The 27,630-nt window shown below is 47.5% G+C and overlaps 1 protein-coding gene across 2 annotated transcripts in view; it reads right to left on the bottom strand.

Moving 5' to 3' along the window:
• Positions 1-3,878: 3,878 nt before the first annotated feature.
• The window catches only part of BDKRB2 (bradykinin receptor B2), a 42,958-nt gene continuing 19,206 nt past the window's right edge, over positions 3,879-27,630 (bottom strand). The window contains exons 3-4 of one of the 2 annotated variants that reach the window (XM_059879135.1): positions 10,832-10,939; positions 3,879-7,389 (exon numbers count right to left, since the gene is read on the bottom strand). In XM_059879135.1, coding sequence (XP_059735118.1) covers positions 6,297-7,389; positions 10,832-10,905 — 1,167 coding nt within the window. In that variant the 5' untranslated portion in view covers positions 10,906-10,939 and the 3' untranslated portion in view covers positions 3,879-6,296. The remainder of the gene's footprint in view (positions 7,390-10,831; positions 10,940-27,630) is intronic. The other variant, NM_001192126.1, reaches the window with a different exon arrangement.

Below are 27,630 nucleotides of genomic sequence, written 5' to 3'. Positions count from 1 at the left end.
CTCCGTGTAGGCTCAGTAAAAGAAGCCAGGCACAAAAGGCACACAGTGTGTGATTCCAGCTCCACGAAATGTCCAGAACTGACAAATTTAGAGACAGAGAGAAAACCAGTGGCTTCCAGAGGTGGTAGGGAGGAAGTGACTGCTAATGGGTGTGGAGGGAGGAAGGCAATCTGGAATTAGAGGGCAGTGATGGTTACACAACGCTGTGAATTCACTAAAAGCCACTGGAATGAGCAAGGCATGGAAATCTTATCTCAGTAAATATCTCATTGTACGGTGTCAACCACCTGCCTCTGGGGAGGCGATTCTGCAGGAAGCAAGAACTCACAAGCCCCAGAAGACACAAAGTCTGTTTATTGGGGCAGAAATAGCCCAAGCTGAGGCTCGGATACCCTTCATGCATGAAGGCACCTCGGGAGCCTCCTCTGTGACAAAATTTGCATCACAAACACACCAAGAGCAGGCTGGCTTCTGAGCACCTTCTTGAAGAACCACGTGGCCTGAGCAGGTCATTTCCTGTTTCCACATCCTGAACCAGCAATGGGACAGGCACCTGCCTACCTGAGTGGTCATGAAAGTCAAGTCTAAAAAGAGCTCAGCGATGGATAAACCACAAGGTCCTATTGTAGCACACAGGGAACTATATTCGATATCCTGTAGTTAACCACAGCAGCAAAGAAAAAGTAAATAAGAGCTCAGTAGAGGGTGAGATATTTGCGTGGGGCCCCTTGAACCTCAGCCAAAAACCCACAAACAAACCATTAAACTTTCAGCCATGGCTATTGCTAAACTGTGACCTGCTTGCTCAACTTGGACCCCTACATCCTCCTGGGGCTTGGCGAGAGGTCAGGGCTGTGTGAGGCTCTGCAGAAGCCTAGGGATGGAGGAACTAGGAAGTGATGGAATATGTTACTGGAGTCTACAGATGGAGTCTGCACTTCCGAATCATAAGCGGCTTCATCACTGCTGGGAGCCGGCATCGCCAGCATTAGTTTCCATCAAGGCACCTGGCAGATGACAGACAGTCTGAAACTCTGGGCAGGGCAGACTCAGGACCTGGATCTATTGCTTGCTTCTGAGTCCACCAGACACCCACCTGGAGTTCTCCCCAGTGTATCAGCTCTCTGGGGGCCAAGAAGGGTCAGGAGATGAGAGCCGGTCTTGCTACCTGGCTGGGAGCAGAGGGAGGTGGGAGGGCGGCTTTCTGACCTTGTTTCTACCTGCTCAGAGCCCTGCTCAGACCCCCGGATCCCAGACTTTCTTGAGTCACACCCCATTTGTGAACAAAGTCCCTCGATGAGTGAGCGCCCTTGCACACTTGTGGGCAGCTTTCTCCAAGCTCAAGGTCCCATTGGGGTCCAGGCAGGGAGGGAAGTGTGGGCACCAGAGGGGGAATGGAATACCTGCCAGACACTTGTGTCCAACATGGATTGAGGGTAGGGAATGAGCCAGGGACTGAGGAGAGGGAAAGAGGCAAGCCAGGGGCCAGCTAATGAAGGGTCTTGTGAGCCTCGTTTTGGAAGTGGAACTTTATCCCAAGAGTGTTGGGACACTACCTCAACACAAATCAGCCATAGGTAGACATACGGCCCCTTCCTCGGGCACCTCCCTCCCATCTCCCTCTCCATCACACCCCTCTAGGTTGATACAGAGCCCCTGTTTGAGTTCCCTGAGACCTACAGCAAATTCCCATTGGCTGTCTATTTTACAAACGGTAAGTTTCCATGTTACTCTCTCCATACATCTCACCCTCTCCTCCCCTCTCCCCATGTCCATAAGACTGTTCACTATGTCTGTTTCTCCATTGCTGCCCTGTGAATAAATTCTTCAGTGCCATTTTTCTAGATTCCATATATATGCATTAGTATATGATATTTATCTTTCTCTTTCTGACTTACTTCACTCTGTATAATAGGCTCTAGGTTCAAGAACTGACTCAAATGTGTTCCTTTTCATGGCTGAGTAATACTCCATTGTGTATATGTACCACCACTTCTTTATCCATTCATCTGTTGATGGATGTCTAAGTCGTTTCCATGTTCTAGCTATTGTAAATAGTGCTGCAGTGAACACTGGGGTACATGTGTCTTTTTCATTTCAGGTTTCCTCAGAGTATATGCCTAGGAGTGAGATTGCTGAGTCATCTGGTGGTTTTATTCCTAGTTTTTTAAGGGATCTCTGTTCTGTCTTCCATAGTGGCTGTATCAATTTACTTTCTCGCCAACAGTGCAAGAAGGTTCCCTTTTCCCCACACTTTCTCCAGCATTTATTGTTTGTAGACTTTTTGATGATGGCCATTATGAACAGTGTGAAGTGATATCTCATCGTAGTTTTGATTTGCTTTTCTCTAATAATGAGCGATATTGAGCATCTTTTCACGTATTTGTTAGCTATCTGTATATCTTCTATGGAAAAATGTCTGTTTAGGTCTTTTTTCCACTTTTTGATTTGGTTGTTTGTTCTTTTGGTATTGAGTTATATGAGCTGCTTGTGTATTTTGAAAATTAACTATTTGCGAGTTGTTTCATTTGCTATTATTTTCTCCCATTCTGAGGGTTGTCTTTTCACCTTGCTTATAGTTTCCTTTGCTGTGCAAAAGCTTTTAAGTTTAATCAAGTCCCACCTGTTTACTTTTGTTTTTACTTCCATTACTCTAGGAGGTGGGTCATAGAGGATCTTGCTTTGATTTATGTCATCACGTTCTAAACATTCTTCTTTACGTGTATGGCCTCCCTATCATTGTCTTTGCCTTCTTAAAAGATGTCAATGGCTGAAGAGTGGAAAACAAGAATTGGGAGATGGTGGGATGGTGGTGGTTAATGTCAGATTGGGGAGACCGATAAGAGATGATGGTTAGACATAGAAAGAAACAGATAGATCCAGGAAACACTTGGGGGGAATCTAAAAAGGTACCAACTCACTAGGTGGAAGGAATAACAGAGAGGGTTGTTCTTCTTTACCATGAACCCCAGGTTTCTAGCAGAGATGGATGGATGCAGAGATGGAGCAGTGCCATTTCTGTAGACACAGAATGTAAATTTTGTTTGATGAATGACTGAATACATGAATAATGAAGGGGTCTCAAAATGGAGTGGGTGACGAGTTCCCCATCACTATGAGAATGCAAGCAGTGGTTAGACAACTGTTTGATCTAGACCTCGTCAAATGGAAATCAAATGGAAGACACCTAATAGATACATATCACACACGCAAAGGAATTGCTGTCATCCTTATGATTTGTGAGAGCCCATGGACTGTAGCCCGCCAGACTCCTCTGTCCATGGAATTCTCCAGACAAGAACACTGGAGTGGATGACCATTCCCTTCTTCAGGGGATCTTCCCGATGCAGGGATCAAACCCGTGTCTCCTGCATTGCAGGCAGATTCTTTACCATCTGAACCACCTGGGGAATTTCATGGACAGAGGACCCTGGCGGGCAACGGTCTATGAGGTTGCAAAGACTCAGACACGACTGAGCGACTAATACTTTCACTTTTTCACTTTTACTTATGATTCTAGGACCTCATGGGGCCTCAGGGGCACCTGATGGGAACTTATTGAGTCACCATTGTGGGATGGGAGAAAATATTCAAGCACTCAAAATTTCTTAAATTTCTACTTGGGTATGTTTAAGAGTGTACATTTTAATACCTGTTAATAAGTGTACATATTGGGTAAAAATCATCAAAATTTTTTTACTTATATGGATATGCAATTACAATGGTTTGGACACCACTAATTTATAGCACAGAGCCTTTAAGTAGGTTGAGTGGAAATAAATGGAACCCGTGCACCCAAGACTTCTAACTGCCTATGGCAGTGTCTGTGACAAGATTCAGAGTTTTGGGAGTTGTAACAAATGAAAGAACTACACAAAAATGCCTCATCCCTTTATTATTTTGGACAGAAAAGGCACATTTACACTATTCACCCATTTCTCCTCATTTGTGAAATAATCCCTCTTTATAATGTGATAGCCCTTTGGGTCTTTCACAGGACAGATGTTCTTTATCACAGTATCAACACAACCCACAGGGCAGCTCCCCTCCCATAGACAAATTACTCCTCTGCCCATGGGTGGACCCTAAATGGCCATTAGGAGCCCAGGACTCTGCTGGCAGGAGACCCTCAGACCATACACACCCGCTGATGAATGAGTTCCTCACACCCCAAAGCCCAGCCTAGCTTCCTTTTGTGAAACTCCACTCTCATTATTCATATGGTTTGTGAGTAAAAGTTGCTCAGTTATGACTGACTCTTTGCGACCCCATGGACTGAACAGTCCATGGAATTCTCCAGGCCAGAATACTGGAGTGGGTAGCCTTTCCCTTCTCCAGGGGATCTTCCCAACCCAGGGATTGAACCCAGGTCTCCCGTATTGTGGGCAGATGCTTTATCACCTGAGCCACAAGGGAAGCCCAAGAATACTGGAGTGGGTAGCCTATCCCTTCTCCGGGAATGGAATCGGAGTCTCCTGCATGGCAGGCAGATTCTTTACCAACATATGCCCACACATGATTTCACTTCATTCTAATATGAAATGGTTTGTATTTCTTATTTCACCTGTTTTCTTTCTCCAGCTATGAGTGCATATGTTTATTTGGGCAGAGGGGCTTGCATGGCAGAAAACAAAGTCTGGGATAGGGAGTAAATCTTTTCTTTTAAAGTCCAGAGCTGGACTGGTCAGGATTTATGGGCTCTTTGCCATCCCAATCCTGCTGGCCCTGGGGAAGATAAGAGCCCGGTAACGAATCACCCATCTACTGATCCGGTGAGTGCTTCCAGGGCGCTGCCTACATTACCAGAAGCTCCTGAGCACCCATCCCTGTCTTGACTCTCAGAGCTTGATGTCAGCATCTGTTCTCCCAGAGGGCCAGCCTCAGGAGGCAGACTATAAAACGTGTAGAAAAAGAAGAAAGGAATTCCCCCTGGAGGACCTGGGGCTTGGGGCCAGGCGCCTGTCCATTAAGGGCCAAGGATGCTGGTCCATTTTCCTCCAGCCAGACACCTGGTACCCGCCCTCCACCTCTCCCATCGCTGCCCACCACGCCCTTCGCCACGTGGTCCCGCCCGCAGGAGGCAGGGCCGCGGCCTCTGCAGTTGCTTCTTCAGGTAAATGATCCGGTGGAGGTGGTATAGGGAGGGTGTTCTCCCGCCTCCATGGAAGGGGTGACCTTTCCTGAAAATGCTTGTGCGTGTGTGTGTGTGTATGTGTGTGTGTATGCGCGCGTGCACGCGTGCAAATTGATGGGAAGGGCAGGTGGTGGAAGGGAACTTAACATACAGAGCACTTAGTTATGTGTCAGACACTAATGCGTATTTTCCACAACCGTTAGGTTCAATACCGATTCTCTTCTACAGACCTTTTGCTGAGCTTGTCTTTCTCCTTAGAATAAATTTATTCCCGTTCTGCGGGCATAATAATGCCTCATATTTACATAGCACCTTTCATTTGTCAAAGTACTTCTGTGCCTGTTACCGGGAGGAAACCGAGGCGGGGACGCGGCCACGTGCAGCCAGTTATCCTCTGAGCTGGGGCGCCCGACTCCTCCTCCCTGCCCTGTCCACAGTGCCTAGCTTGACCGCGTTTAGAATGGCCTTGAGGTGGTTGCTGAATCATCGCAAGTCTGCAAGTTCCTTCAGGACAGATTATTTTCTTTTTTCTGTCCACACTGCGTGTACAGCAAATGCTGGGTAAGTACTTATTGGGTTCGTCTTTGGCACAGACCACTTGTCTTTCTGCAAGGGGAACGAGAGTCCTGGTCTCTGGGCTCTCACTGTGGATCGCTCAGAGTTTAACTATCATTGACCTGAGGAATCATCCTCCAAAGTCCCAGCTGAGCGGATTCAAGAAACCCAAGACTACACGTCAGCCAGTGCGTGAGGCCCTCTCAGCGGCTGCCCCAAAGCTGGGCGGCATTTCTGGAGATCTGAGCTGTCCTGCTCCGGCAGAGTGACACGCCACGTGGGAGGGGAGTTCGGCCACTCCTGTCCCTGTCCCAAGGCTCCTCTGCTCCTCGGGAAGCAACAGACTGGCTCAGGGGTGGCAGCCAGTAAGAAGGATAATACTGTCGTATTTCTGGGGCCCTTGGCTGTGCACCTTCCAACCTCGCAGCCCTGTTCACCGCAGCTCGGGCAGGGCAGGAATTTACTGGAGACACCGACTCACTGCCCAAGGTCACAACTGGGATGCCTTCCTTCCTCCTGGGGGCGCGTCCCGAGAGCCGCCGTCCATCCGTCATCACACGCATCGGTAGCCCCAGGTGCCATCTGCTCGCTGGCTGCTCCCCACCCGCTACTGCAGTTTGTGAATGTTGCGCTCCACAGAGATGGAGGTCCGCAGCGTGCCCATGGAGTTCTCCGTCTGGCTGGGCTCCGCGGACCCGCAGCCCCCTGGCCGGCACAGCCGCGCGTACACCTCCTGCGACTTCTTGCGGAAGCGCTTGCCCACGATCACGTACACCAGGGGGTTGAGGCAGCTGTTGCTGTAAGCCACAAAGGACGCGATCTGTGTGAAGATGTCGATCACGTACTCGTCCCAGCAGCCCGAGAGGACGTGGAGGCGCAGCAGCGTGTCCAGGAAGGTGCTGATCTGGAAGGGCAGCCAGCAGACCACGAACAGCAGCAGGACGGCCAGGACCAGCAGCGTGGCCTTCCTCTCAGTCTGGATCTCCTTGAACTTCTGCATCTCGTTGTTACGCAGCACCTGCATGATCTGCACGGTGCAGAAGGTGATGACGCTCAGGGGCAGCAGGAAGCCCACAGAGTTCAGGAGGATGTTGGTGAAGACCTCCCAGCTGTGGGATGGGTAATTGATGACGCAGGCGGTGACGTTGTGGCCCTCGGCGTTGTACTCCTGCATGGTGCGGAAGGCCAGCATGGGCGAGCTCAGAAGCAGCGCGCAGCCCCAGATCACCAGGCTGTAGAGCTTGGCCCAGCGCACCCCACGCATCCGGCCCATGGACATGGTCTTCACCAGGGCCAGGTAGCGGTCGATGCTCACCAGCATGAGGAAGTAGATGCTGCTGTAGAGGTTCATGTAGAGTATGGTGTTCACCACGCGGCAGAGGGCTTCCCCGAAGAGCCAGTCGAAGTTGTTGGCAATGGTGATGGCCCAGAAGGGCAGCCCGCAGGCCAAGATCAGGTCTGCCACGGCCAGGTTGCCCAGGTAGATCTCCGCCACCGTGCAGCTGCTCTTGTGCAGGCAGAAGACGCTGAGGACAAAGGTGTTCTCCAGGGCGGCGAGCAGGAAGAGGATCCAGAGGAAGGGGGGCTGGATGGTGTTGAGCCAGTTCCACAAGTCGGACTGGAAGCAGCTGCTGCCCTCGGGCAGGGTCCCGTTGAGAGCAGGTTCAAGGACCTGGGAGGTGAGGTTGAACATTTCAGCGCTGCAAGAAAGTGGAAAAGAGGCAGTTACACCTCGGGGTGACGGGAGGAAGGAGTAGCAACTGCTGCAGAGGGCGAGGGGGTGCGTCCAGTCAGGGGTGGAACTCAGGCCCTTGCTGTGCCGTGTTCATAGACAGTCTGGGTGCACCTGAGTCCCCAGGGGTCTTGGAAAGCTGCCTGTGCTCCTTGCACTTAAACTGAGAGCTTGTGTTCTTGGCCTCCAGGCTCCGCTGGGAGGTTTCCTTGGCCAGCATCCGTCACCCATATGAACAATGAACAAGCGTGAGTCTTAGATGCTGGTCCTCCTGGAAGCTTCCATGGTGGGAGGACCCACAGCACATTCCTTCCTTATCACAGGGACTCCTCCTAAGGGCGCTGGTCTCTTTCAGCTTCTTGTGGCCTGGCTGTGAGTGAGCCATTAATTAGAAAAGAAAAGTGGTATCATGCCAGACAGGGGGATTCCAGCCTGGCTCCGAGACCACAGCCCATCTGCCCACGCCCTGTCTCTTCCTGGCAGAGGGTAGCTGTCGAGCTTCTCTACCTTCCATCAGCATAGCATTGATGATGAACTGAGGTTGCCTGACGGAAAGGGAGCGTGGGGGCTTTGGCGTCAGAGAGTCCTCTGGGTTCAGTCCTGACTCATTCATTAGCTGTATGACCTTGAGTAAGTTAACTAACCTCTCTGGACCATAATGGTCTACTTCGTAAACTAGGAATAACAAAATCTTCTTGGCATTGTGCATTGTGGTGAGGATCCGAGATAAAGTACAGAAAGTCCCAAGCACTGCACTCTGTTCAATAAACAAGAATAATTACCTTTGTGTGTGTGTGTGTGTGTGTGTGAACTTATTAAAATAAACAGTGTCAAACTCGAGTACTACTCTTGGTTCTTTGTCTTTTTTTAAGATTTTTTTTTGATGTGGACCATTTTTAAAGTCTTTATTGAATTTGTTACAACATTGCTTCGGGTTTAGGTTTTGGTTTTTGGCCCCGAGGCATGTGGGATGTTAGCTCCCCAACCAGGGACTGAACCCATACCCTCTGCTTTGGGAGACAAAATCTTAACAGCTGGACCACCAGGGAAGTCTCAGTTCTTATTCTCACATTGCTGATTTTACCATTAACCCGCTGGCTTCTCTTTCATTCTGGGGTGAGACTCGGACCAGAGGGCAGTTCACTTTCTGCAAGTGTTTCTCTAAGGCTAGTTCCTTTCTGCCTTCAGCAAAGAGGCATGGGGCTTGGACAGACATGGGCTCCAATCCTAGCTGTGTGGTCTTGGGTAAATTACGTCTGAGCTTCCGCTTTGTTTTCTTTGGAGTAGAGTATTACTCTCTCGTTGATTTGCCTTGCGTGACTATTGCAAGGTTCAAATCAAAGAGTAGGTGTAAAGACATACCGAAAAGCTAAACGCATAATGCAGAGGGCAGGACTAACTGAACGTGTTCCAAGTGCTCTTTTGGGTGGATGTGGGAAAAGTGGAGGTGGAGGGACTCTTCCTGGGCAGTTTGATTTTTGGGTAGGCTTGGAGGAGAGGAGCTGAGCAATAGATTATGGAAAAGAATCTGCTGATCGCTTCTGGGATTTCCCAGGAAAAGCCCCTATACATCCTGGAGCAGCTGACTGGCTTGGAGGGGCCAGACTGGGGACCTGTGATGAACTCACTCATCGACGCAATTTATCCTTACATGTTTCTTGAGCATCTTCTCTGTGTTGAGCTCCACTTTGACTGTAGGGACCCAGAAAGGGACACCACACATCCCTGCCCTGCTGGAGCTCCTGACACCTCAGACCCAGTGTGGGAACGAGGCACATGAGGCCTCGGGGTGGCAGGAGGGTCAAGGGACCCAGGTGGGAGGAGGCAGGGGAGGTCGGAGGTGACTCTGGAGCTGGGACTCAGAGGATGAAGAGCGTGCCAACGGGGGCCGAGAGGGAGGGAGGGCAGATCAGGCAGAAGGAGTAGCCTGAGCAGAGCCCAGAGTGGGGAAGCCACTGGCAGGTTCTGGCGGGTGGACGAGATGTTGGCAAGTGGCAAGGGATGAGGCTGAAGTAGAGAAAAAAAGGACAGTCTTCACTGGCTGCTTAGAAAGTAAGGCTTTGTCCCTGAGTGCTTCAAGGAGCAAGTGATGGAACTGGAAATACTCTTCTCATGGAGGGTGGTTTTAATATGTCCACAAATTGTTTGATAAACCTCCTTGCAAAGGGTGGAGTCTAATTCCTCTTCCAGTGAATGTGGCCAGACTGAGTGACTCGTTTTCCACCCAGGGTGGCAGTGCCAGTGTGTGACTTCCAAGACTAAGGCGTGAGCGGGTTTGCAGCTTCCTTCTGGGCCTCTTGGGTTTCTTGCTCAGGAAGAGGCTGGCTGCCACGTTGTGAGGATGCTCAAGCAGCCACATGGAGAGGCTCCATGAAGAGGCCCCGACTTGCCGCCCTGGACGTGGATCCTGTGGCCCCAGTGAAGCCTCTGGCTGATTCTGGTCCCCTAGCCTGTGCATCTTCCAAGTGAGGCCCCAGACATCACGGAACAGAGACAAGCCCTAAAGTCCAGACCCGTGGACACTGGCAGTCTTCTCTGTGGAGCTTCTGAAGGTAAGACCTGCCCTGCATGCTCCCCTTGGTCCAGCCTTTGGCCCCATTTCTGCAGGAACAGAAGCCCTGTTTCCCCAGAGCCTCAGACTTGGAGTGCTGTCTCTTGTGGTCTGGCTCTCTAGAGATCAGAGTGTCCCAACTGATGTTACTTGTTAATTTTCCAGCAAGGTAGTCTTTCCCAACAGGATGGCACCTGGCTTCGAGAAGCCACAGGGTCGTTAGAAGGTGGTCTGGGGAGGGCTTCATTGGGAGTGATTGGGCCCATGTTCCATGGCCTCTACTGAGACGACCATTGGTGATCTCCATAGCAGGCCACACCTGCCATAGGACTGAGAGCTCCAGCTGGGCCCCACTGCCCACTCTCCCTGACACTGCCCCCTCAGGACTGACCCTCCCTTTCCTCTGCTTCCACTCAAGACCCATTCCCCCAACATTCTCTCCTTAGAGTGTCCAGACCTTCCTCAGATGTCGGCCATGTGTTGGAGACATCCTGTCTCCATGGAGACCTGGCTCAGCCTCTGTCTGATTTCTTGCATTGCCTTCAGAGTTTCCATCTCCTTTTTCACATCCCCCCTCAACACCATGTGGTTCACATGAGACCCCCCGTACGGTGTGTCCCTCCTCCTGCAACACCCAGCCCAAAAGCAGAACAGTCCTCTCCCTTCTGCCCCTGACAGGCCCTGGGGGATTTGAATACCAGCCCTTGAGGACTTTTGACTCAGGATTTAACGTTGCCTGTTGTTTCCAGTGGGCTTCCATTATCGTCCCAGAGAGGAGGGGCACGTTTTCCTAGGTGTTCCCCAGAGTGCCCGCACCCCTGTCCCAGAAATAGTAAATCAAGAAGCCCCTCTGACTCACCCGAAGGAGGCAGTGGTAGGCACGGTGTCCTCATGGATGGATAGGAACATTGGTCTCCTCCAGGCCGAGAACATTGGGACTCAGAGGGGGAGGTGAGTGAGGGCCTCCCTGGAGGAGAAATGATGGAGACGGTTAGATGGTGGGACTGCATTCTCCCCTAGGGAGAGAAACGGGGGCCTTCACTTAAATATTTATTAAGTACCCATCACACACCCGGTGCTGGGACACGATGTGGGGACAGGCACAGTGTCCGTCCTCCAGGGGCTCATGGTCTCACGGAGAAGCCAGACATGACCCGCAGCGCTGGAGACTTGGTGGGGCAGGGTAGAGCTGAGCTCCCTTCCCCGTGGGGTTCCCTGTCCAGGCGAGGGCCATCAGCCTGCTTGCCAAGGTCACCATTTCCATCGAGACAGTGACAGCCACCCAGGTAACCAGGGCCTCCCAGCTCTGTCACCCTGGGGGAGTGATGTCCCCCCACCCCCCCCCACATCCGCGCCCCCCCCCATGCCCTCTGGTACGGGTCTGCTTGGTTAGGCGTCCCAGATCTGGCAGAGTCAGCCCATCGGGATCCTAATTATTTGTTACTGTCTGTCAACATTGCTCCCCTGTTCAAAACAAAGTGGGGGGCTTTTCTGTCTCCCGTGTCCAGAGAACAGGCAGTTTGAGGACCAGGGGGAAATCTGGGACAACTCTAATTTCCCTGCATCTGCTTCGGATGCGCCGTGTGTGGGAGCATCATCGTTCCTGCTTCTCCCTGGCCCTGCCCCAGGATGCGGGGACCACACCAGGAGGGGCTGCAGTCCGGCTTCTGTGGGGATTGGCCCCAGGGCAGCAGCAGGAGGCTGCGGGAGGGAGGGGAAGGAGGAGGGGATCTGGCTCCTAGCTTCCTCCCTTGAGGACCTCCAGGGACTGCCTGGGCCCAGCCCCGGTGCAGAGCTCCCACTGGGGCCTTTCCAACTCCAGTGATTCTGACAACTGCCGTCTCTTCTCGTGGTTCAGGCCTCGGGTTGGGAGGAAAGGGTCGTCTGCAGAGGTTACCCCCACATGCTGTCTACACTCTGAAAGTAGACCCTCTTTAAACTCCTCTGCATATTAGGCAGCTTGATTGTTGCCTCTCAATCTCCTACTGGACCCGAACTGATACGTCTGGGGATTACAGACTCAGATGTCACGGATGCATCTGAGGGCCTGGGGGGTGGGGAGCTGGCTGTGGTGGGCACCTGGGTACACAGCGGGTGGCAATGGTCGGTGTGCGACCCTCTGGGTGCTATTTGAGGGAGTCCCTTAGCCCTCCCTGGACCTCAGTTTTCTCATTGACACAGCTGGGGGTGGGAGGGATGGACCCATGCTCCCCCCAGACTTTGATCCTCGTGTCTGCGTGGGGGTGACAGGGTGTGACTCTACAGTAGGGATTTTCCCTTGTTTTTCAAACAGATGTTTTAGAAAAAACATCCAACATCCTGATTCACTTGTTCTCTATCGCCCTCGGAATTTGATCCAAGAAGACTTAACTTTAAAAGTATTTCCTTCTGTCAAATCACATAAACACTGGCTCTTGGTGCTGCTGAGAGTCATTTCCACTTTTTTTTTGGCTGCACCACCCGCAGCCTGTGGGGTCTTAGTTCCCTGATCAGGAATTGAACCTGCAAGCCCCTGAATTGGAAGCATGGAGTCTTAACCACTGGACCACCAGAGAAATTCTTCATTTCTGTTTCAGTGCCAGAGAGAGTCTATTTTGGTTCCCCAAGAATCCACGTCCAAAGGGCTGTGAGGCTGTGGTCGCCCCAGGACACACACCATCACTTTCACCAGGGCCAGGGTTTGCCTTATGGAACCCTGACTGAGTAATCAACTGTGCCTAGTGTTTCATGGGTGTGTATTGAAGCTGGGAGATAGTTCCCAAAGTGAGGGTTGTGGATTGGATGGTAGATAACCCCCAATCATTGACCCACTCCTCTCAGTGTGGTTAGTAACCACACTGACTCCAGGTTAACCCTGGAGAAAAGTGTCAGGTTGGGGCTGTGTGTCTTCAGCATCCCTCTGGTGGTTTGTAACTCCCCTTTCAACAAAACCAGCAGGCCTGGGCTGGACACCCAAATCTAACCAGACTTTAACAGGCTTGCTTATAGTCCATTGTATTTATTTCAACAGGGCATTTTTGGTGACAAATGATACTCATTTTCCATTTAAGTTGGTGATACACAGTTAACAGTTCAGAAGTGAGTCGCTATTAAAGAAATAGTTGTGGGATTTCCCTGATGGTCGGATGGTAAAGACTCCCTGCTCCCAACGCAGGGGGCACGGGTTTGATTCCTGGTTGGGGAACTAAGATCCCACATGCTGGAGAGTGTGGCCAGAAAAGAAAAGAAAAAGTGAAATCCGAAAAAGAAAAGTAGTTGTACAGGTGATGGAGATGATGTCAGAGCTTGTGTGTAGAATGACAGAAAGAGGGAAACACAGCCCCAGGCGTCCAGCTGAAAACCCAGGTCACAAACAAGAGGCCCAGCCCGGTGGTCAGGCTCAGGCTTACCCGCTCCGGAGGCAGACCTGGAATTTGGTCCCCCTCCATCGGATTGCTCTTTAACCTCATGGTGCCTCGCTTTTCTCAACTGTCAGATGCTGGCTGTGAGGAGCAGACAAGGCTATCCGTGTCAACCGCACAAAGCACGTGGTAAATGTGTTCAGAACGGGAACCACCCAGGGAGGCACCCGGGTGGGGGGGCCGTCTACTGCAAGAGCCCCCTCGTGGCACAGCCCCAGCGATGCTTTACAGACACAGTTCCACAGCTGCACGGAGAGATGAGCAGGTCGCTGGGACATCACCAGCCCACCGAATCCAGGGGAGCCCGTGAGACCACACAGTTCTCTCCTCTGTCCAAGGGCTGGGCCTGTCAACTTTTGCCTTTTGCATCCGGTCTCGCTGCGACAGCCCTGTGTGCGCATGCGCAACTGGCCTATGGTATTAACACCTGCCTGGCTCATCTCCCCACCCTCCGCCGCGCCTGTACCGCCGTGTTTCGCACATCTCAGTCTCTTGGAAAACCTTTGCTCCATAAATAAGTAAAATCTCTCAGACCACTCAGGTTGGAGTCGAGGCCAGAGCTAGAAAGAAGCAAGGTCTCCCAAATCCAGCTCAGAGCCCTTTCCCGGACATCTCCCTGGAATAAATGGTTTCTTCTAAAATCTGTTTCACGTAATCACTCAGGAAGGATGTTGTTTATAGACAGTTACCGAGGTGAACTGCAGACCACTGTCAGTACCGGGGCAGGGAAGGCTGTGGGGCCGCACGCACGGTAACAGCCTCGATACCAGGGAGAAGTGGCCTGAGCCCAGTTTCCAAGGGGCTTTTTCTCCTTTTCCCTGAGAAACGGCCAGAGTTGTCTGTGGGGGGATGGACGGGGTTCTGGGAATTCAACGTCTGTTCCAGGAACAACTAGAGAGCTGAATCAGATCCATTCAGTCCGACGTGCATGTGGGCCCTTCTGGCATTTGGACGCTTTATGGGCCTGGAATGTTTTGGAAACACATGTGGAGGTGGGGTGGGGTGGCGGGAAGTGGGGGAGCTGGGTGAAGCAGAGCTCCCCACCACACTGACCCTGCTTTCTGCAGCGATGAGAGGGCATGCCTCCCGGACTCTTGTCTTCACAGAGTCTGGGGCTCCTGCTGGTCTTATCTGTTTCCACTTGCTTAGAATTAGCTTATTCTGTTTCTTTCCCAGACATTGAGCTTTGTTGTTTTAATGGATGAATGAGCAATTCTAGCTGATAGCCTAACACCAATCTTTCCCCTTAAAAAAATAAACCTCTCCCCTTTTAAAAAAAAGGTAATATGACCACAGTAGAGCATTTAAAAATGCTAAAATCTCCCAGAATTCTATACCCAAACAACTCTTTTCATACACCTTCAACCAGCCTTTCGTCTCCTGTGGTTTTACATAGACCATCAGACCAAGAAAAATTTTCCATGCTGTTCTATAGCATCATAAGGATGCCTTTAAGAGAATGCATTGTGTTGGTTTATTGTTATTTATTAAACCATTCCTCGATTTCTATCCCTTTGTATTAATGTATTTCCATGGGACTCCAGTCATGATGATCCACATCCGCTTCCCAAGGCTCTTTCTTACCTTCCCATCCCCTCTGCGTTTTCCAGGGCTGCCCCCGATGCCTGAATCCCCTTCTCCACTTTCTACCTTTTGAAGTTGAGACCTGCTCAGTTACCAACCCTTCCATGGAGCCTCCCAAAGTGCCCTGTGATGATTAGTTTTATGTGTCGACGTGTCTAGACTACAGCCCCCCCCCCCCATTATTCAATCTAATATGGATCCAGATGTTGCTGTAAAGGCATTTTGAAGGTGTTATTGAAATCCCTTATCAGATGTTAAGTAAAGGAAATCATCCTGAGTATCTAGGTGGGCCTGGCTTAATCAGTTGACAGGTCCTAAGAGCAGAAGCAGGGTTTCCCAGAAGAAGTTCCACTTGTGGACAGGCCATGCCTGAGAGTTCAGGTCGCCTCTCCTGATCACCTTACTGATGGATTCTGGGCTTGCCTGGTCAGCCTTACAATCATGTAAGCCAATTCCTTGCAATAAATTTGTTAGTACCTGTCTCCCATTGCCAAGCTTCCCTGGTGGCTCAGATAAAGAATTTACCTGCTAATGTAGGAGGCCTAGGTTCAATCCCTGGGTCAGGAAGATCCCCGGGAGAAGAGAATGGCTACCCACTCCTGTATTCTTGCCTGGAGAATCCCCATAGACAGAGGAGCCTGGGGGTTAACTAGTCCATGGGGTCGCAGAGTCAGACGCGACCAAGCACATGCCTCAAGCCCCGCACTCCAGTCTCTTTTTCGCGGCTCTTTTTCTCAGTTGAACACCTTTGAGCAGCGGCGTTCTCTTCCCTCCTCTCCCCCTCCTCCTTCTCCACCATGTTGTTTAGTGCAGGTCTATCAGAAATGCTTGTGTTGTGTCTTCCTTCCTCTGACTCCTACTTGGTGCTCAATAAATGATTGTTCACTGACAGATAGAAGGCAGGGTGATCCTTACTTTTCTCTTCCTCCCCAGCAGACACATCTTCAGAGTAGAGGCAAAGGGAAGTGGAAGAACTTATTGTGTGCTCTGCCTGCTACATCCTAAAGACTGCACCGTGTGGTTGATGTATATTCCCATATACCCATATACCATACATGGTATATACCATACATGGTATATGGGTATATACCCATATATGGTATATTCCCATATATGGTATGTATATGGGAATATAAATATATGGTATATTCCCATATACCAAACAGGAAGGCAGAGACTTAGCTAAGTAACCTGAGATGGTTCAGGATCACACAGCTAGCCATAGGCAGAGCCAGGATTCAAACCCAGGTCTACCTGAGTCCAAATGCCAAGGCATTTTTCTTGCCTGGGAAGGCATCATCCCCCTCCTTAAAGTTCCTGATGCAAGGCACCCCCTGTGAATAGTTGAGGGATCATATGGGCTTTCAGGCCTGGCTGCCCCTGGTCTGAAGGGGGCACTGTGACTTCATTCTTCAAGGGAAGAAGGTCTGTGCAGGTGGCTGTAGGTGGACAATTCAAACCAGGGCTCTGCTGGCCGCGTGAGCATGGCTAGGAGATCAGCACAGGCTGGAAACTGGTAGCCCATGGGCCCTGGGTCTTGGGACCTGTTGGTGATGATGCCAAGCAGGCCCCTGTGGGCCTCCCAGGCCCTGCTCAGCATCAGTGATGTGGGTTTTGGGGGGACAGGAAACCTCAATGTCTCAATCTCATCAATCACTTGTGGTTTAGACCTTGAGAGGAGCTGCAGAGGGCAAACCTCAGTGTGTGTGTGTTGGGAGGCGGGGGGCGGGAAGAGCATGGGCTGGGTGCCGGGGGATGTCCCCAGTGGGTTGGAAAGTCAGGGGCCTGGATTTTCACTACTGAGATCCAACCACCTCAGAATCCCAACTCCAACACTTACTAGCTGTGGATAACCAACCCCCTCAGGGCCTCAGCGTCTCCATCTGTCAAATGGAGAGCTAACAGCACCCACTCTGCAGGGTTGCAGTCAGGAGAGACAGGGTCATGAACATAAAGTGCTTAGGACAATGGTTAACACACTTTAAAGGAGCTGTATGTGTCAGGGTTTCCTTCCTCTCTGCTCTATGTTAGGTTTCTGCAAACAATTTTTTTGGAGAAAGGAGTTCTACTTAAAAAGAAAATGTTCAACTTACCCCCAGGTCCTCATGACACAGGGGGAAACTGAGGCTCAGAGAGGTGAGGAGATGCCGAAAGTCACACAGCAAGTAAACGCCGGTGTTCAGGCAGAGCCACGGCCCGGCCCGTCTCCTGCTGGAGTGACCTGTAAGGGGTCTGTCCAGGCCAGAGGTGACCAGGCCCTGGGATGTGCTCACAGGTCTGGGGCCAGTGAGAACAGAACCCGAGGGGCCATCTTATTGGAAAGCTGGGTTCCTGTACCCAGCATGTTCTTCCTTCTTCCCTCTGCTCCAGGATAATTCCAGAATCCTGGGTTAGCCTGACAGGATTCTGGAATACTAGGGTGGGAAGGGCTCCTGGACACTCTTTCATCAGACCCCTTCGTGTTACAGAAGTGGACACAGAGGGCGGAGACAGCTGACATTCTCCCAGGACACACAGCCACTTAGTGCCAGAGCGCAACACTGAACCCCGGTCCTGGAATCATGGTACCTAAGCCCCCTGTTTGTTTTGCTTTTTCTAAGTCATCCCACAACTGCCCTCATCCTGTGCAGAAAACAGGGCTGTGTGCTAAGGCCTGACTGTGAACATGTTCAAAAACCCAAGCCTCACACTCCCAGCCCCTGCAAAGGTGTGCTGGGGACACGCACGGAAACTATAAGAGCAGCTGCCTTTGCGTGATTAGACAGATGTTCTTCTAGAAGAAGATATTTGCAAAACGATTCAACCCACAAGGGCTGAATTTCCAAAATGTACAAACAGCTCACACAACTCAACAACCAAAAAACCCCAACAACCCAATCAAAAAATGGACAGAGGACCTTAAATATACATCTCTCCAAAGAGGACATACAGATGGCCGACAAGCATGTGAAAAGATGCTCACTGTCACTAATCATTAGAGGAATACAAATCAAAGCTACATTGAGGTATCACCTCACACCCGTTGGAATGACTATTATAAAAATGTGGGTGTGGAGGAAAGAGAACCTTTCTCCACTGTTGGTGGGAATGTAAGTTGGTGTAGCCACTATGGATGACAGTATGGAGGTTCCTCAAAACATGAAGAATAGAGCTACCATATGATCCTACAACAGAGAAGGCAATGGCACCCCACTCCAGTACTCTTGCCTGGAAAAATCCCATGGACGGAGGAGCCTGGTAGGCTGCGGTCCATGGGGTCGTGGAGAGTTGGACATGACTGAGTGACTTCCTTTTCACTTTTCACTTTCATGCGTTGGAGAAGGAAATGGCAACCCACTCCAGTGTTCTTGCCTGGAGAATCCCAGTGACGGGGGAGCCTCGTGGGCTGCCGTATGGGGTCGCACAGAGTTGGACACGACTGAAGTGACTTAGCAGCAGCAGCAGCAGCATGATCCTGCAAGGGCTTCCCAGGTGGTGCTAGTGATAAGGAACCCGTCTGCCAGTGCAGGAGATGTAACAGATGTGGGTTTGACCCCTGGGTCAGGAAGATTTCCTGGAGCAGGGCGTGGCAACCCATTCCAGTATTCTTGCCTGGAGAATCTCATGGACAGAGGAGCCTGGAGGGCTGCAGTTCATAGGGTCGCAAAGAGTTGGACATGACTGAAGTGACTTAGCAAGCATATATGAATATATATGTATATATGTGTGTGTATATATATGTGTGTGTGTATATATATATACACACACATACACACACACACACCCCATATGTATCATTTTGCTATATACCAGAAACTAACACAATATTGTAAATCAACTATACTTCAATAAAAAGATTTTTTAAAAAGAAAGATGTCTGTTTTTCACTTTCCTGTATGTTCTGGGGTTTTTCATCACGAGCATGTAAATAATTTATAAAGGGAGGAAATAGAAATCTTTGCAAAAGAATAAAAGCCAAAACTATGTAAGGTCCAGAGGGAGTGTGTTTTCCAGAAAAGCCTTTGTTCAGGAACTGCTCAGACTTGGTGACCTGAAGATCCTCATTTTCCAGTAGACGCCCCAGCTCCCTGAAGGTCCTGGTGGCCCCAGGGGTGGCCCTGGCCTTGCTGGGGCAGGAGGAGGGGACAGCTGGCCTGGGGCTTCAGCCACATGCAAGTTTGTGTGTCGTGACCAGTCTTCCCATCCAGCCCGGTTTATAAAACACGTGGGAGGAAAATACTGTGGAGTCTGAGCCAACCGCAGAGAAAAAACAACCTTTCGTGGCATGAAGAGGTTTGGGTCCTGCCCAAGAATGAGTGGTGGACGCCAAACGTGAGCCAGGTGGTGTTTCATCCCTTCCTGCACAGGGTCTCCGCCAGATGCCCTTGGCTGTGAAGGGACCCACACCCATTTACCTCCTGGGAGTGGCCTTTCTGCCCATTTATTCATTCATTCAACAAACTTTTATTCCTCATGTTTGCTGCGCTCAGTGTGCGATACAGCGGGAAAGGCACAGGCTTTCTGGGCAGGCAAAAAGAATGTGGACATCAAGCCACATCCCAGTGCCCTTCTTCAAGGACCACTGAATGTCACCTCCTCTGAGAGGCCTTCCTTGACCTCTCAGCTATCAGGGCTCCCTCCCTTGTCTGAGACTCTATAGCAAAGAGGTAGAAGGGTCCAGGGCTTTGGGCATCAAGCCTGGGTTCTTGTCCTGCCTCCATTACTGGGTACCAGGGGTGACCTTGACAACTCTGGGACTTCATTTTCTCATTGGGAGAATGAGAGCTTGTACTACATGGTTCTGGAGACATCTGTAGAATCACGTCCCTAGAGGGGAAATGAGCTGCTGTGGGGGAGCAGTGAGCTCCCCGTTCTGAGAAGCATGCAAGCAGAGGCAATAGGGTCAGTGCACTGCTTTTTCAGGGTCCATCTCCTTACTCACTGGCATCCAAAAACTCTTATAGAGATGGGCAGAATGAGTCAGTCTTAGCAAGTTGCCCTTCGCTGGGCATGGTGAAGCAGAAGTATCTTCCTGCCAGGCTCCCTGAAGCCTCCAAGCTTCCCAGGTTCAGGGTACCTGCCCCACCCCATCAGGCCTGCCCAAGTCAAAGCCACAGTCAGGTCAACTACAGGGGTATTGCCTTGTGCCAGTCAGAATGGCCGTCATTCATTAAGGAGTCTGCAAGTAACAAATGCTGAGGAAGGTGTGGAGAAAAGTGAACCCTCCTACACTGTTGGTGGAAATGTAAGTTGGTGTAGCCACTATGAAGAACAGTATGGAGTTTCCTCAGAAAACTAAAAAATAAAATTATCATGTGATCCAGCAATCCCACTCCAGTGCACATATCTGGAAAAAACTATAATTCAAAAAATTGATGCACCCCATGTTCATGAAGTAGCATTATGCACAATAACCAAGACATGGAAGCAACCTAAATGTCCATCAACAGACGAATGGATAAAGAAGATGTGGTGCATATACACAATGGAATATTACTCAGTCATGAAAAAGAATGAAATGATGCCATTTGCAGTCCATGGATGGACCTGGAGATTATCATACTAAGTGAATGAACTAAGAAAGAGAAAGACAAAATACCAGATGATATCACTTATATGTAGAACCTGAAACATGACTCAAACGAATTTATCTTTGAAACAGACTCACAGTCATAGAATAGACTTGTGGTTGCCAAGGGGGAATGGAGCTGGGGATGGATGGAGTGAGAGTTTGGGATTAACGGATGCAAACCGGTACATATAGAATGGATAAATAACAAGGTCCTACTGTATAGCATAGGGAACTGTATTCAAAATCCTGTGATAAAAACACAGTGGAGACAAAACAACTTCTGAATGCCGGCAGAGGACATCAGGCACCCAGAAAAACAACCCAAGTCTTCGAAAGGAGGTAGGAAAAGATATAAAAGACAAAAAAAGAGACAAAAGAGGGAGGGATGGAGTTCCGTCCCGGGAAGGGAGTCTTAAAAAGAGAGAAGTTTCCAAACACCAGGAAACCTTCTCACTGCCAAATCTGTGCCGAGCTTTGGAAGCACAGAGAGCAACATAACAGGGAGAAAAAATAAATAAACAATTAAAACCCGCAGATTGCGAGCCCTACGGTAACTCCCCCAGCGGAGAAGCAGCACAGATGCCTGCACACGCCATTAGCAAGCGGGGGCTGGGCAGGGAGGCGCGGCGTGGGCTGCATCGCTGAGAGTAAGGACCTGGCCTGAATACCCTGAGCGCTATCTGAGTGAAATAATTTGGGCTAGCAAACCAGACTGTGGAATATCTACCACGCGAAAAGCCAGCACTAACCTAAGACACCGCCAGGCCCGCGCACGGAACAAAGGACTGAACAGAGATAGCCGGCTGCAGACCTTCCCCCTCCGGTGACAGGCAGCCAGAGCCGGAAGGGGGCAACTGCAGCCCCAGAGAGACATTATCTATAAAACTGTAAGCAGGCTTCTTTGCTAACTAAAACTTCTTGGGGGTCTGGACGGTCAACATCTGCCTGAGAAGGTGCACCGGTTGTACACCTAGATAACGGAGCGGTGGGGAGGCAATAAGTCGCAGCAATTGCGCTCGCCAAACACCTCATCACCTGAGCTGCTGGGACCTGGGAAGGGCACAAAACGCAGGGCCAATAGAGTCTGCGCCTCTGAGGACTACCCGAGTGCCTGAACCTGAGTGGCTTGGACCTGGGAGGTGCAGGCAGCCCAGGGCCAGCCACGGATGGTTCCCGGCAGAGCAACCTAGAGCCTGAGCGGTGTGGGCAGGGAGGCTACACGCGCCGTGAGCGGGGGCAGACCCAGTGTGGCTGAGGCACTGCGAGCACACGCCAGTGTTACTTGTTTGCAGCATCCCTCCCTCCCTCCCTACAGCGCGACTGAACAAGTGAGCCAAAAAAAAAAAAAAAAAGTGTCCTCCACCATCCCCTTTGTGTCAGGGCAGAAACCAGACACTGAAGAGACCAACAATCAGAAGAAGCTATAACAGAGGGAACCGCCTTGGAAGCTACAGACAATAGATTAAAACCCTGTGGTTACTACCAACTACATAGGAAGGGGCCTATGGATCTTGAGAAATATAAGTCGGACCAAGGAACTAGCCAAAAATGAACTGAATACACAATACTCACAACAAAACCAGAGAAAGTCCTAGATATATTTTTACTACTTTTACGATCATTCTTTCTTTCTTTCTTCTTTTTTTTTAATTAAAAAAAAATTTTAAGTCCTCTGTTATTGCTTTAATTTTCACTTTTATAACCTATTACTTTGCAAAAAAAAAAAAAAAAAACCCTATTTTTTTTCTTCAGCAAACTTCGTATATATATTTTTTATAATTTTTTGACCTTTTTTTTCCCTTCTTTTCTTTAACATTGTATTTTTGAAATTCCAAACTCTACTCTAGATTTTTAATTTTAGCTTTTTGGTATTTGTTATCAATTTTGTACCTATAGTTTTTTTTATAATTTCTGTGACTTTTTTTTTCTTCTCTGTTTCTTGCTCTTCTTCTTTTATATAACATTGTATATCTGAAATTCCAAACTCTACTCTAGATTTTTAATTTATGCTTTTTGGTATTTGATATCAATTTTGTACCTGTATTTTCTTTAAAATTTTTGCGACTTTGTTTTTTTTTCTCTCTTTTTCTTCTTTTTTTTTTAACATTGTATTTTTGAAATTCCAAACTCTACTCTAGATTTTTAACTTTTGCTTTTTAGTATTAGTTATCAATTTTGTACCTATATTTTCTTTATAATTTTCATGACCTTGTTTGTTTTTGTTTGTTCATTTTTTCTCTCTTTCTTTTCCTTCTTTTCTTTAACATCGTATTTTTGAAATTCCAAACTCTACTCTAGATTTTTAATTTTTGCTTTTATGTATTTGTTACCAATTCTGTACCTTTAAGAACCCAATCTTCAGTACCCATTTTTCACTAGGGAGCGAGATTACTGGCTTGACTGCTCTCTCTCTCTTTGGACTCTCCTTTTTCTCCACCAGGTCACCAGTGTCTCCTCCCTAACCCCTCTCTACTCTACCCAACTCTGTGAATTTCTGTGTGTTCCAGATGGTGGAGAACACTTAGGGAACTGATTACTGGCTGGATCTGTCTCCCTCCTTTTCATTGCCCCCTTTTATCCTTCTGGCCACCTCTGTCTCCTTCCTCCTCCTTCTCTTCTCTGTATAACTCCGTGAACATCTCTGAGCGGTCCAGTTGTGGAGTGCACATAAGGAAGTGATTACTGGCTAGCCCATTCTCTCCACTATTGATTCCACCTCATCTCATTCGGGTCACCTCTAACTCCCTCCTCCCTCTTCTCTTCTCCATGTAACACTGTGAACCTCTCTGGGTGACCCTCACGGTAGAGAAACTTTTCATCTTTAACGTAGATGTTTTATCAATGGTGCTGTATAGAAGAAGAAGTTTTGAAACTACTGTAAAAATAAGACCAATAACTGGAAGCAGGAGGCTTAAGTTCAAACCCTGACTCCAGGGAACTCCTGACTCCAAGGAACATTAATTGACAGGAGCTCATCAAACGCCTCCATACCTACACTGAAACCAAGCACCACACAAGGGCCAACAAGTTCCAGGGCAAGACATACCAAGCAAATTCTCCAGCAACAAAGGAACACAGCCCTGAGCTCCAAGATACAGGCTGCCGAAAGTCACCCCAAAACCATAGACATCTCATAACTCATTACTGGACACTTCATTGCACTCCAGAGAGAAGAAATACAGCTCCACCCACCAGAACACCAACACAAGCTTTCCTAACCAGGAAACCTTGACAAGCCACCTGTACAAACCCACACACAGCGAGGAAAAGCCACAATAAACAGAACTCCACAAACTGCCAGAATACAGAAAGGACACCCCAAAATCAGCAATTTAAACAAGATGAAGAGACAGAGGAATACCCAGCAGATAAAGGAACAGGATAAATGCCCACCAAAACAAACAAAAGAGGAAGAGATAGGGACTCTACCTGATAAAGAATTCCGAATAATGATAGTGAAATTGATCCAAAATCTTGAAATCAAAATGGAATCACAGATAAATAGCCTGGAGACAGGATTGAGAAGATGCAAGAAAGGTTTAACAAGGACCTAGAAGAAATAAAAAAGAGTCAATATATAATGAATAATGCAATAAATGAAATGAAAAACACTCTGGAGGCAACAAATAATAGAATAACAGAGGCAGAAGATAGGATTAGTGAATTAGAAGATAGAATGGTAGAAATAAATGAATCAGAGAGGAAAAAAGAAAAATGAATTAAAAGAAATGAGGACAATCTCAGAGACCTCCAGGACAATATTAAACACTACAACATTCGAATCATAGGGGTCCCAGAAGAAGAAGACAAAAAGAAAGACCATGAGAAAATACTTGAGGAGATAATAGTTGAAAACTTCCCTAAAATGGGGGAGGAAATAATCACCCAAGTCCAAGAAACCCAGAGAGTCCCAAACAGGATAAACCCAAGGCAAAACACCCCAAGACACATATTAATCAAGTTAACAAAGATCAAACACAAAGAACAAATATTAAAAGCAGCAAGGGAAAAACAACAAATAACACACAAGGGAATTCCCATAAGGATAACAGCTGATCTTTCAATAGGAACTCTTCAAGCCAGGAGGGAATGGCAAGACATACTTAAAATGAGATTATTGTACCCAGCAAGGATCTCATTCAAGTATGAAGGAGAAATCAAAAGCTTTTCAGACAAGCAAAAGCTGAGAGAATTCTACACCACCAAACCAGCTCTCCAACAAATACTAAAGGATATTCTCTGGACAGGAAACACAAAAATGGTGTATAAATTCGAACCCAAAACAATAAAGTAAATGGCAATGGGATCATACTTATCAGTAATTACCTTAAACATAAATGGGTTGAATACCCCAACCAAAAGACAAAGACTGGCTAAATGGATACAAAAACAAGACCCCTACATATGTTGTCTACAAGAGACCCACCTCAAAACAGGGGACACATACAGACTGAAAGTGAAGGGCTGGAAAAAGATTTTCCATGCAAATAGGGACCAAAAGAAAGCAGGAGTAGCAATACTCATATCAGACAAAATAGATTTTAAAACAAAGGCTGTGAAAAGAGACAAAGACGGTCACTACATAATGATCAAAGGATCAATCCAAGAAGAAGATATAACAATTATAAATATATATGCACCCAACACGGGAGCACCGCAATATGTAAGACAAATGCTAACAAGTATGAAAGGAGAAATTAACAATAACACAATAATAGTGGGAGACTTTAATACCCCACTCACACCTATGGATAGATCAACTAAACAGAAAATTAACAAGGAAACACAAACTTTAAATGATACAATAGACCAGTTAGACCTAATTGATATCTATAGGACATTTCATCCCAAAACAATGAATTTCACCTTTTTCTCAAGCGTACATGGAACCTTCTCCAGGATAGATCACATCCTGGACCATAAATCTAGCCTTGGTAAATTCAAAAAAATAGAAATCATTCCAAGCATCTTTTCTGACCATAATGCAGTAAGATTAGATCTCAATTACAGGAGAAAAACTATTAAAAATTCCAACATATGGAGGCTGAACAACACGCTGCTGAATAACCAACAAATCCCAGAAGAAATCAAAAAAGAAATCAAAATTTGCATAGAAACAAATGAAAATGAAAACACAACAACCCAAAACCTGTGGGACACTGTAAAAGCAGTCCTAAGGGGAAAGTTCATAGCAATACAGGCATACCTCAAGAAACAAGAAAAAAGTCAAATAAATAACCTAACTCTACACCTAAAGCAACTAGAAAAGGAAGAAATGAAGAACCCCAGGATTAGTAGAAGGAAAGAAATCTTAAAAATTAGAGCAGAAATAAATGCAAAAGAAACAAAAGAGACCATAGCAAAAATCAACAAAGCCAAAAGCTGGTTCTTTGAAAGGATAAATAAAATTGACAAACCATTAGCCAGACTCATCAAGAAACAAAGGGAGAAAAATCAAATCAATAAAATTAGAAATGAAAATGGAGAGATCAACAGACAACACAGAAATACAAAGGATCATAAGAGACTACTATCAACAATTATATGCCAATAAAATGGACAACATGGAAGAAATGGACAAATTCTTAGAAAAGTACAACTTTCCAAAACTGGACCAGGAAGAAATAGAAAATCTTAACAGACCCATCACAAGCATGGAAATTGAAACTGTAATCAAAAATCTTCCAGCAAACAAAAGCCCAGATCCAGACGGCTTCACAGCTGAATTCTACCAAAAATTTAGAGAAGAGCTAACACCTATTCTGCTCAAACTCTTCCAGAAAATTGCAGAGGAAGGTAAACTTCCAAACTCATTCTATGAGGCCACCATCACCCTAATACCAAAACCTGACAAAGATCCCACAAAAAAAGAAAACTACAGGCCAATATCACTGATGAACATAGATGCAAAAATCCTTAACAAAATTCTAGCAATCAGAATCCAACAACACATTAAAAAGATCATACACCATGATCAAGTGGGCTTTATCCCAGGGATGCAAGGATTCTTCAATATCCACAAATCAATCAATGTAATATACCACATTAACAAATTGAAAAATAAAAACCATATGATTATCTCAATAGATGCAGAGAAAGCCTTTGACAAAATTCAACATCCATTTATGATAAAAAACCCTCCAGAAAGCAGGAATAGAAGGAACATACCTCAACATAATAAAAGCTATATATGACAAACCCACAGCAAACATTATCCTCAATGGTGAAAAATTGAAAGCATTTCCTCTAAAGTCAGGAACAAGACAAGGGTGCCCACTTTCACCATTACTATTCAACATAGTTTTGGAAGTTTTGGCCACAGCAATCAGAGCAGAAAAAGAAATAAAAGGAATCCAAATTGGAAAAGAAGAAGTAAAACTCTAACTATTTGCAGATGACATGATCCTCTACATAGTAAACCCTAAGGACTCCACCAGAAAATTACTAGAACTAATCAATGACTATAGTAAAGTTGCAGGATATAAAATCAACACACAGAAATCCCTTGCATTCCTATACACTAATAATGAGAAAACAGAAAGAGAAATTAAGGAAACAATTCCATTCACCATTGCAATGGAAAGAATAAAATACTTAGGAATATATCTACCTAAAGGAACTAAAGACCTATATATAGAAAACTATAAAACACTGGTGAAAAAAATCAAAGAGGACACTAATAGATGGAGAAATATACCATGTTCATGGATCAGAAGAATCAATATAGTGAAAATGAGTATATTACCCAAAGCAATTTATAGATTCAATGCAATCCCTATCAAGCTACCAACGGTATTCTTCACAGAGCTAGAACAAATAATTTCACAATTTGTATGGAAATACAAAAAAACCTCGAATAGCCAAAGCTATCTTGAGAAAGAAGAATGGAACTGGAGGAATCAACCTACCTGACTTCAGGCTCTACTACAAAGCCACAGTTATCAAGACAGTATGGTGCTGGCACAAAGACAGAAATATAGATCAATGGAACAAAATAGAAAGCCCAGAGACAAATCCATGCACATATGGACACCTTATCTTTGACAAAGGAGGCAAGAATATACAATGGATTAAAGACAATCTCTTTAACAAGTGGTGCTGGGAAATCTGGTCAACCACTTG

This window comes from Bos taurus, chromosome 21, assembly GCF_002263795.3.
Source record: "Bos taurus isolate L1 Dominette 01449 registration number 42190680 breed Hereford chromosome 21, ARS-UCD2.0, whole genome shotgun sequence".
In the NCBI taxonomy this organism is placed as follows: domain Eukaryota; kingdom Metazoa; phylum Chordata; class Mammalia; order Artiodactyla; family Bovidae; genus Bos; species Bos taurus.
The sequence above is the reverse complement of the archived record's forward strand: the minus strand, read 5'-3'. Positions and strand labels throughout refer to the sequence as shown.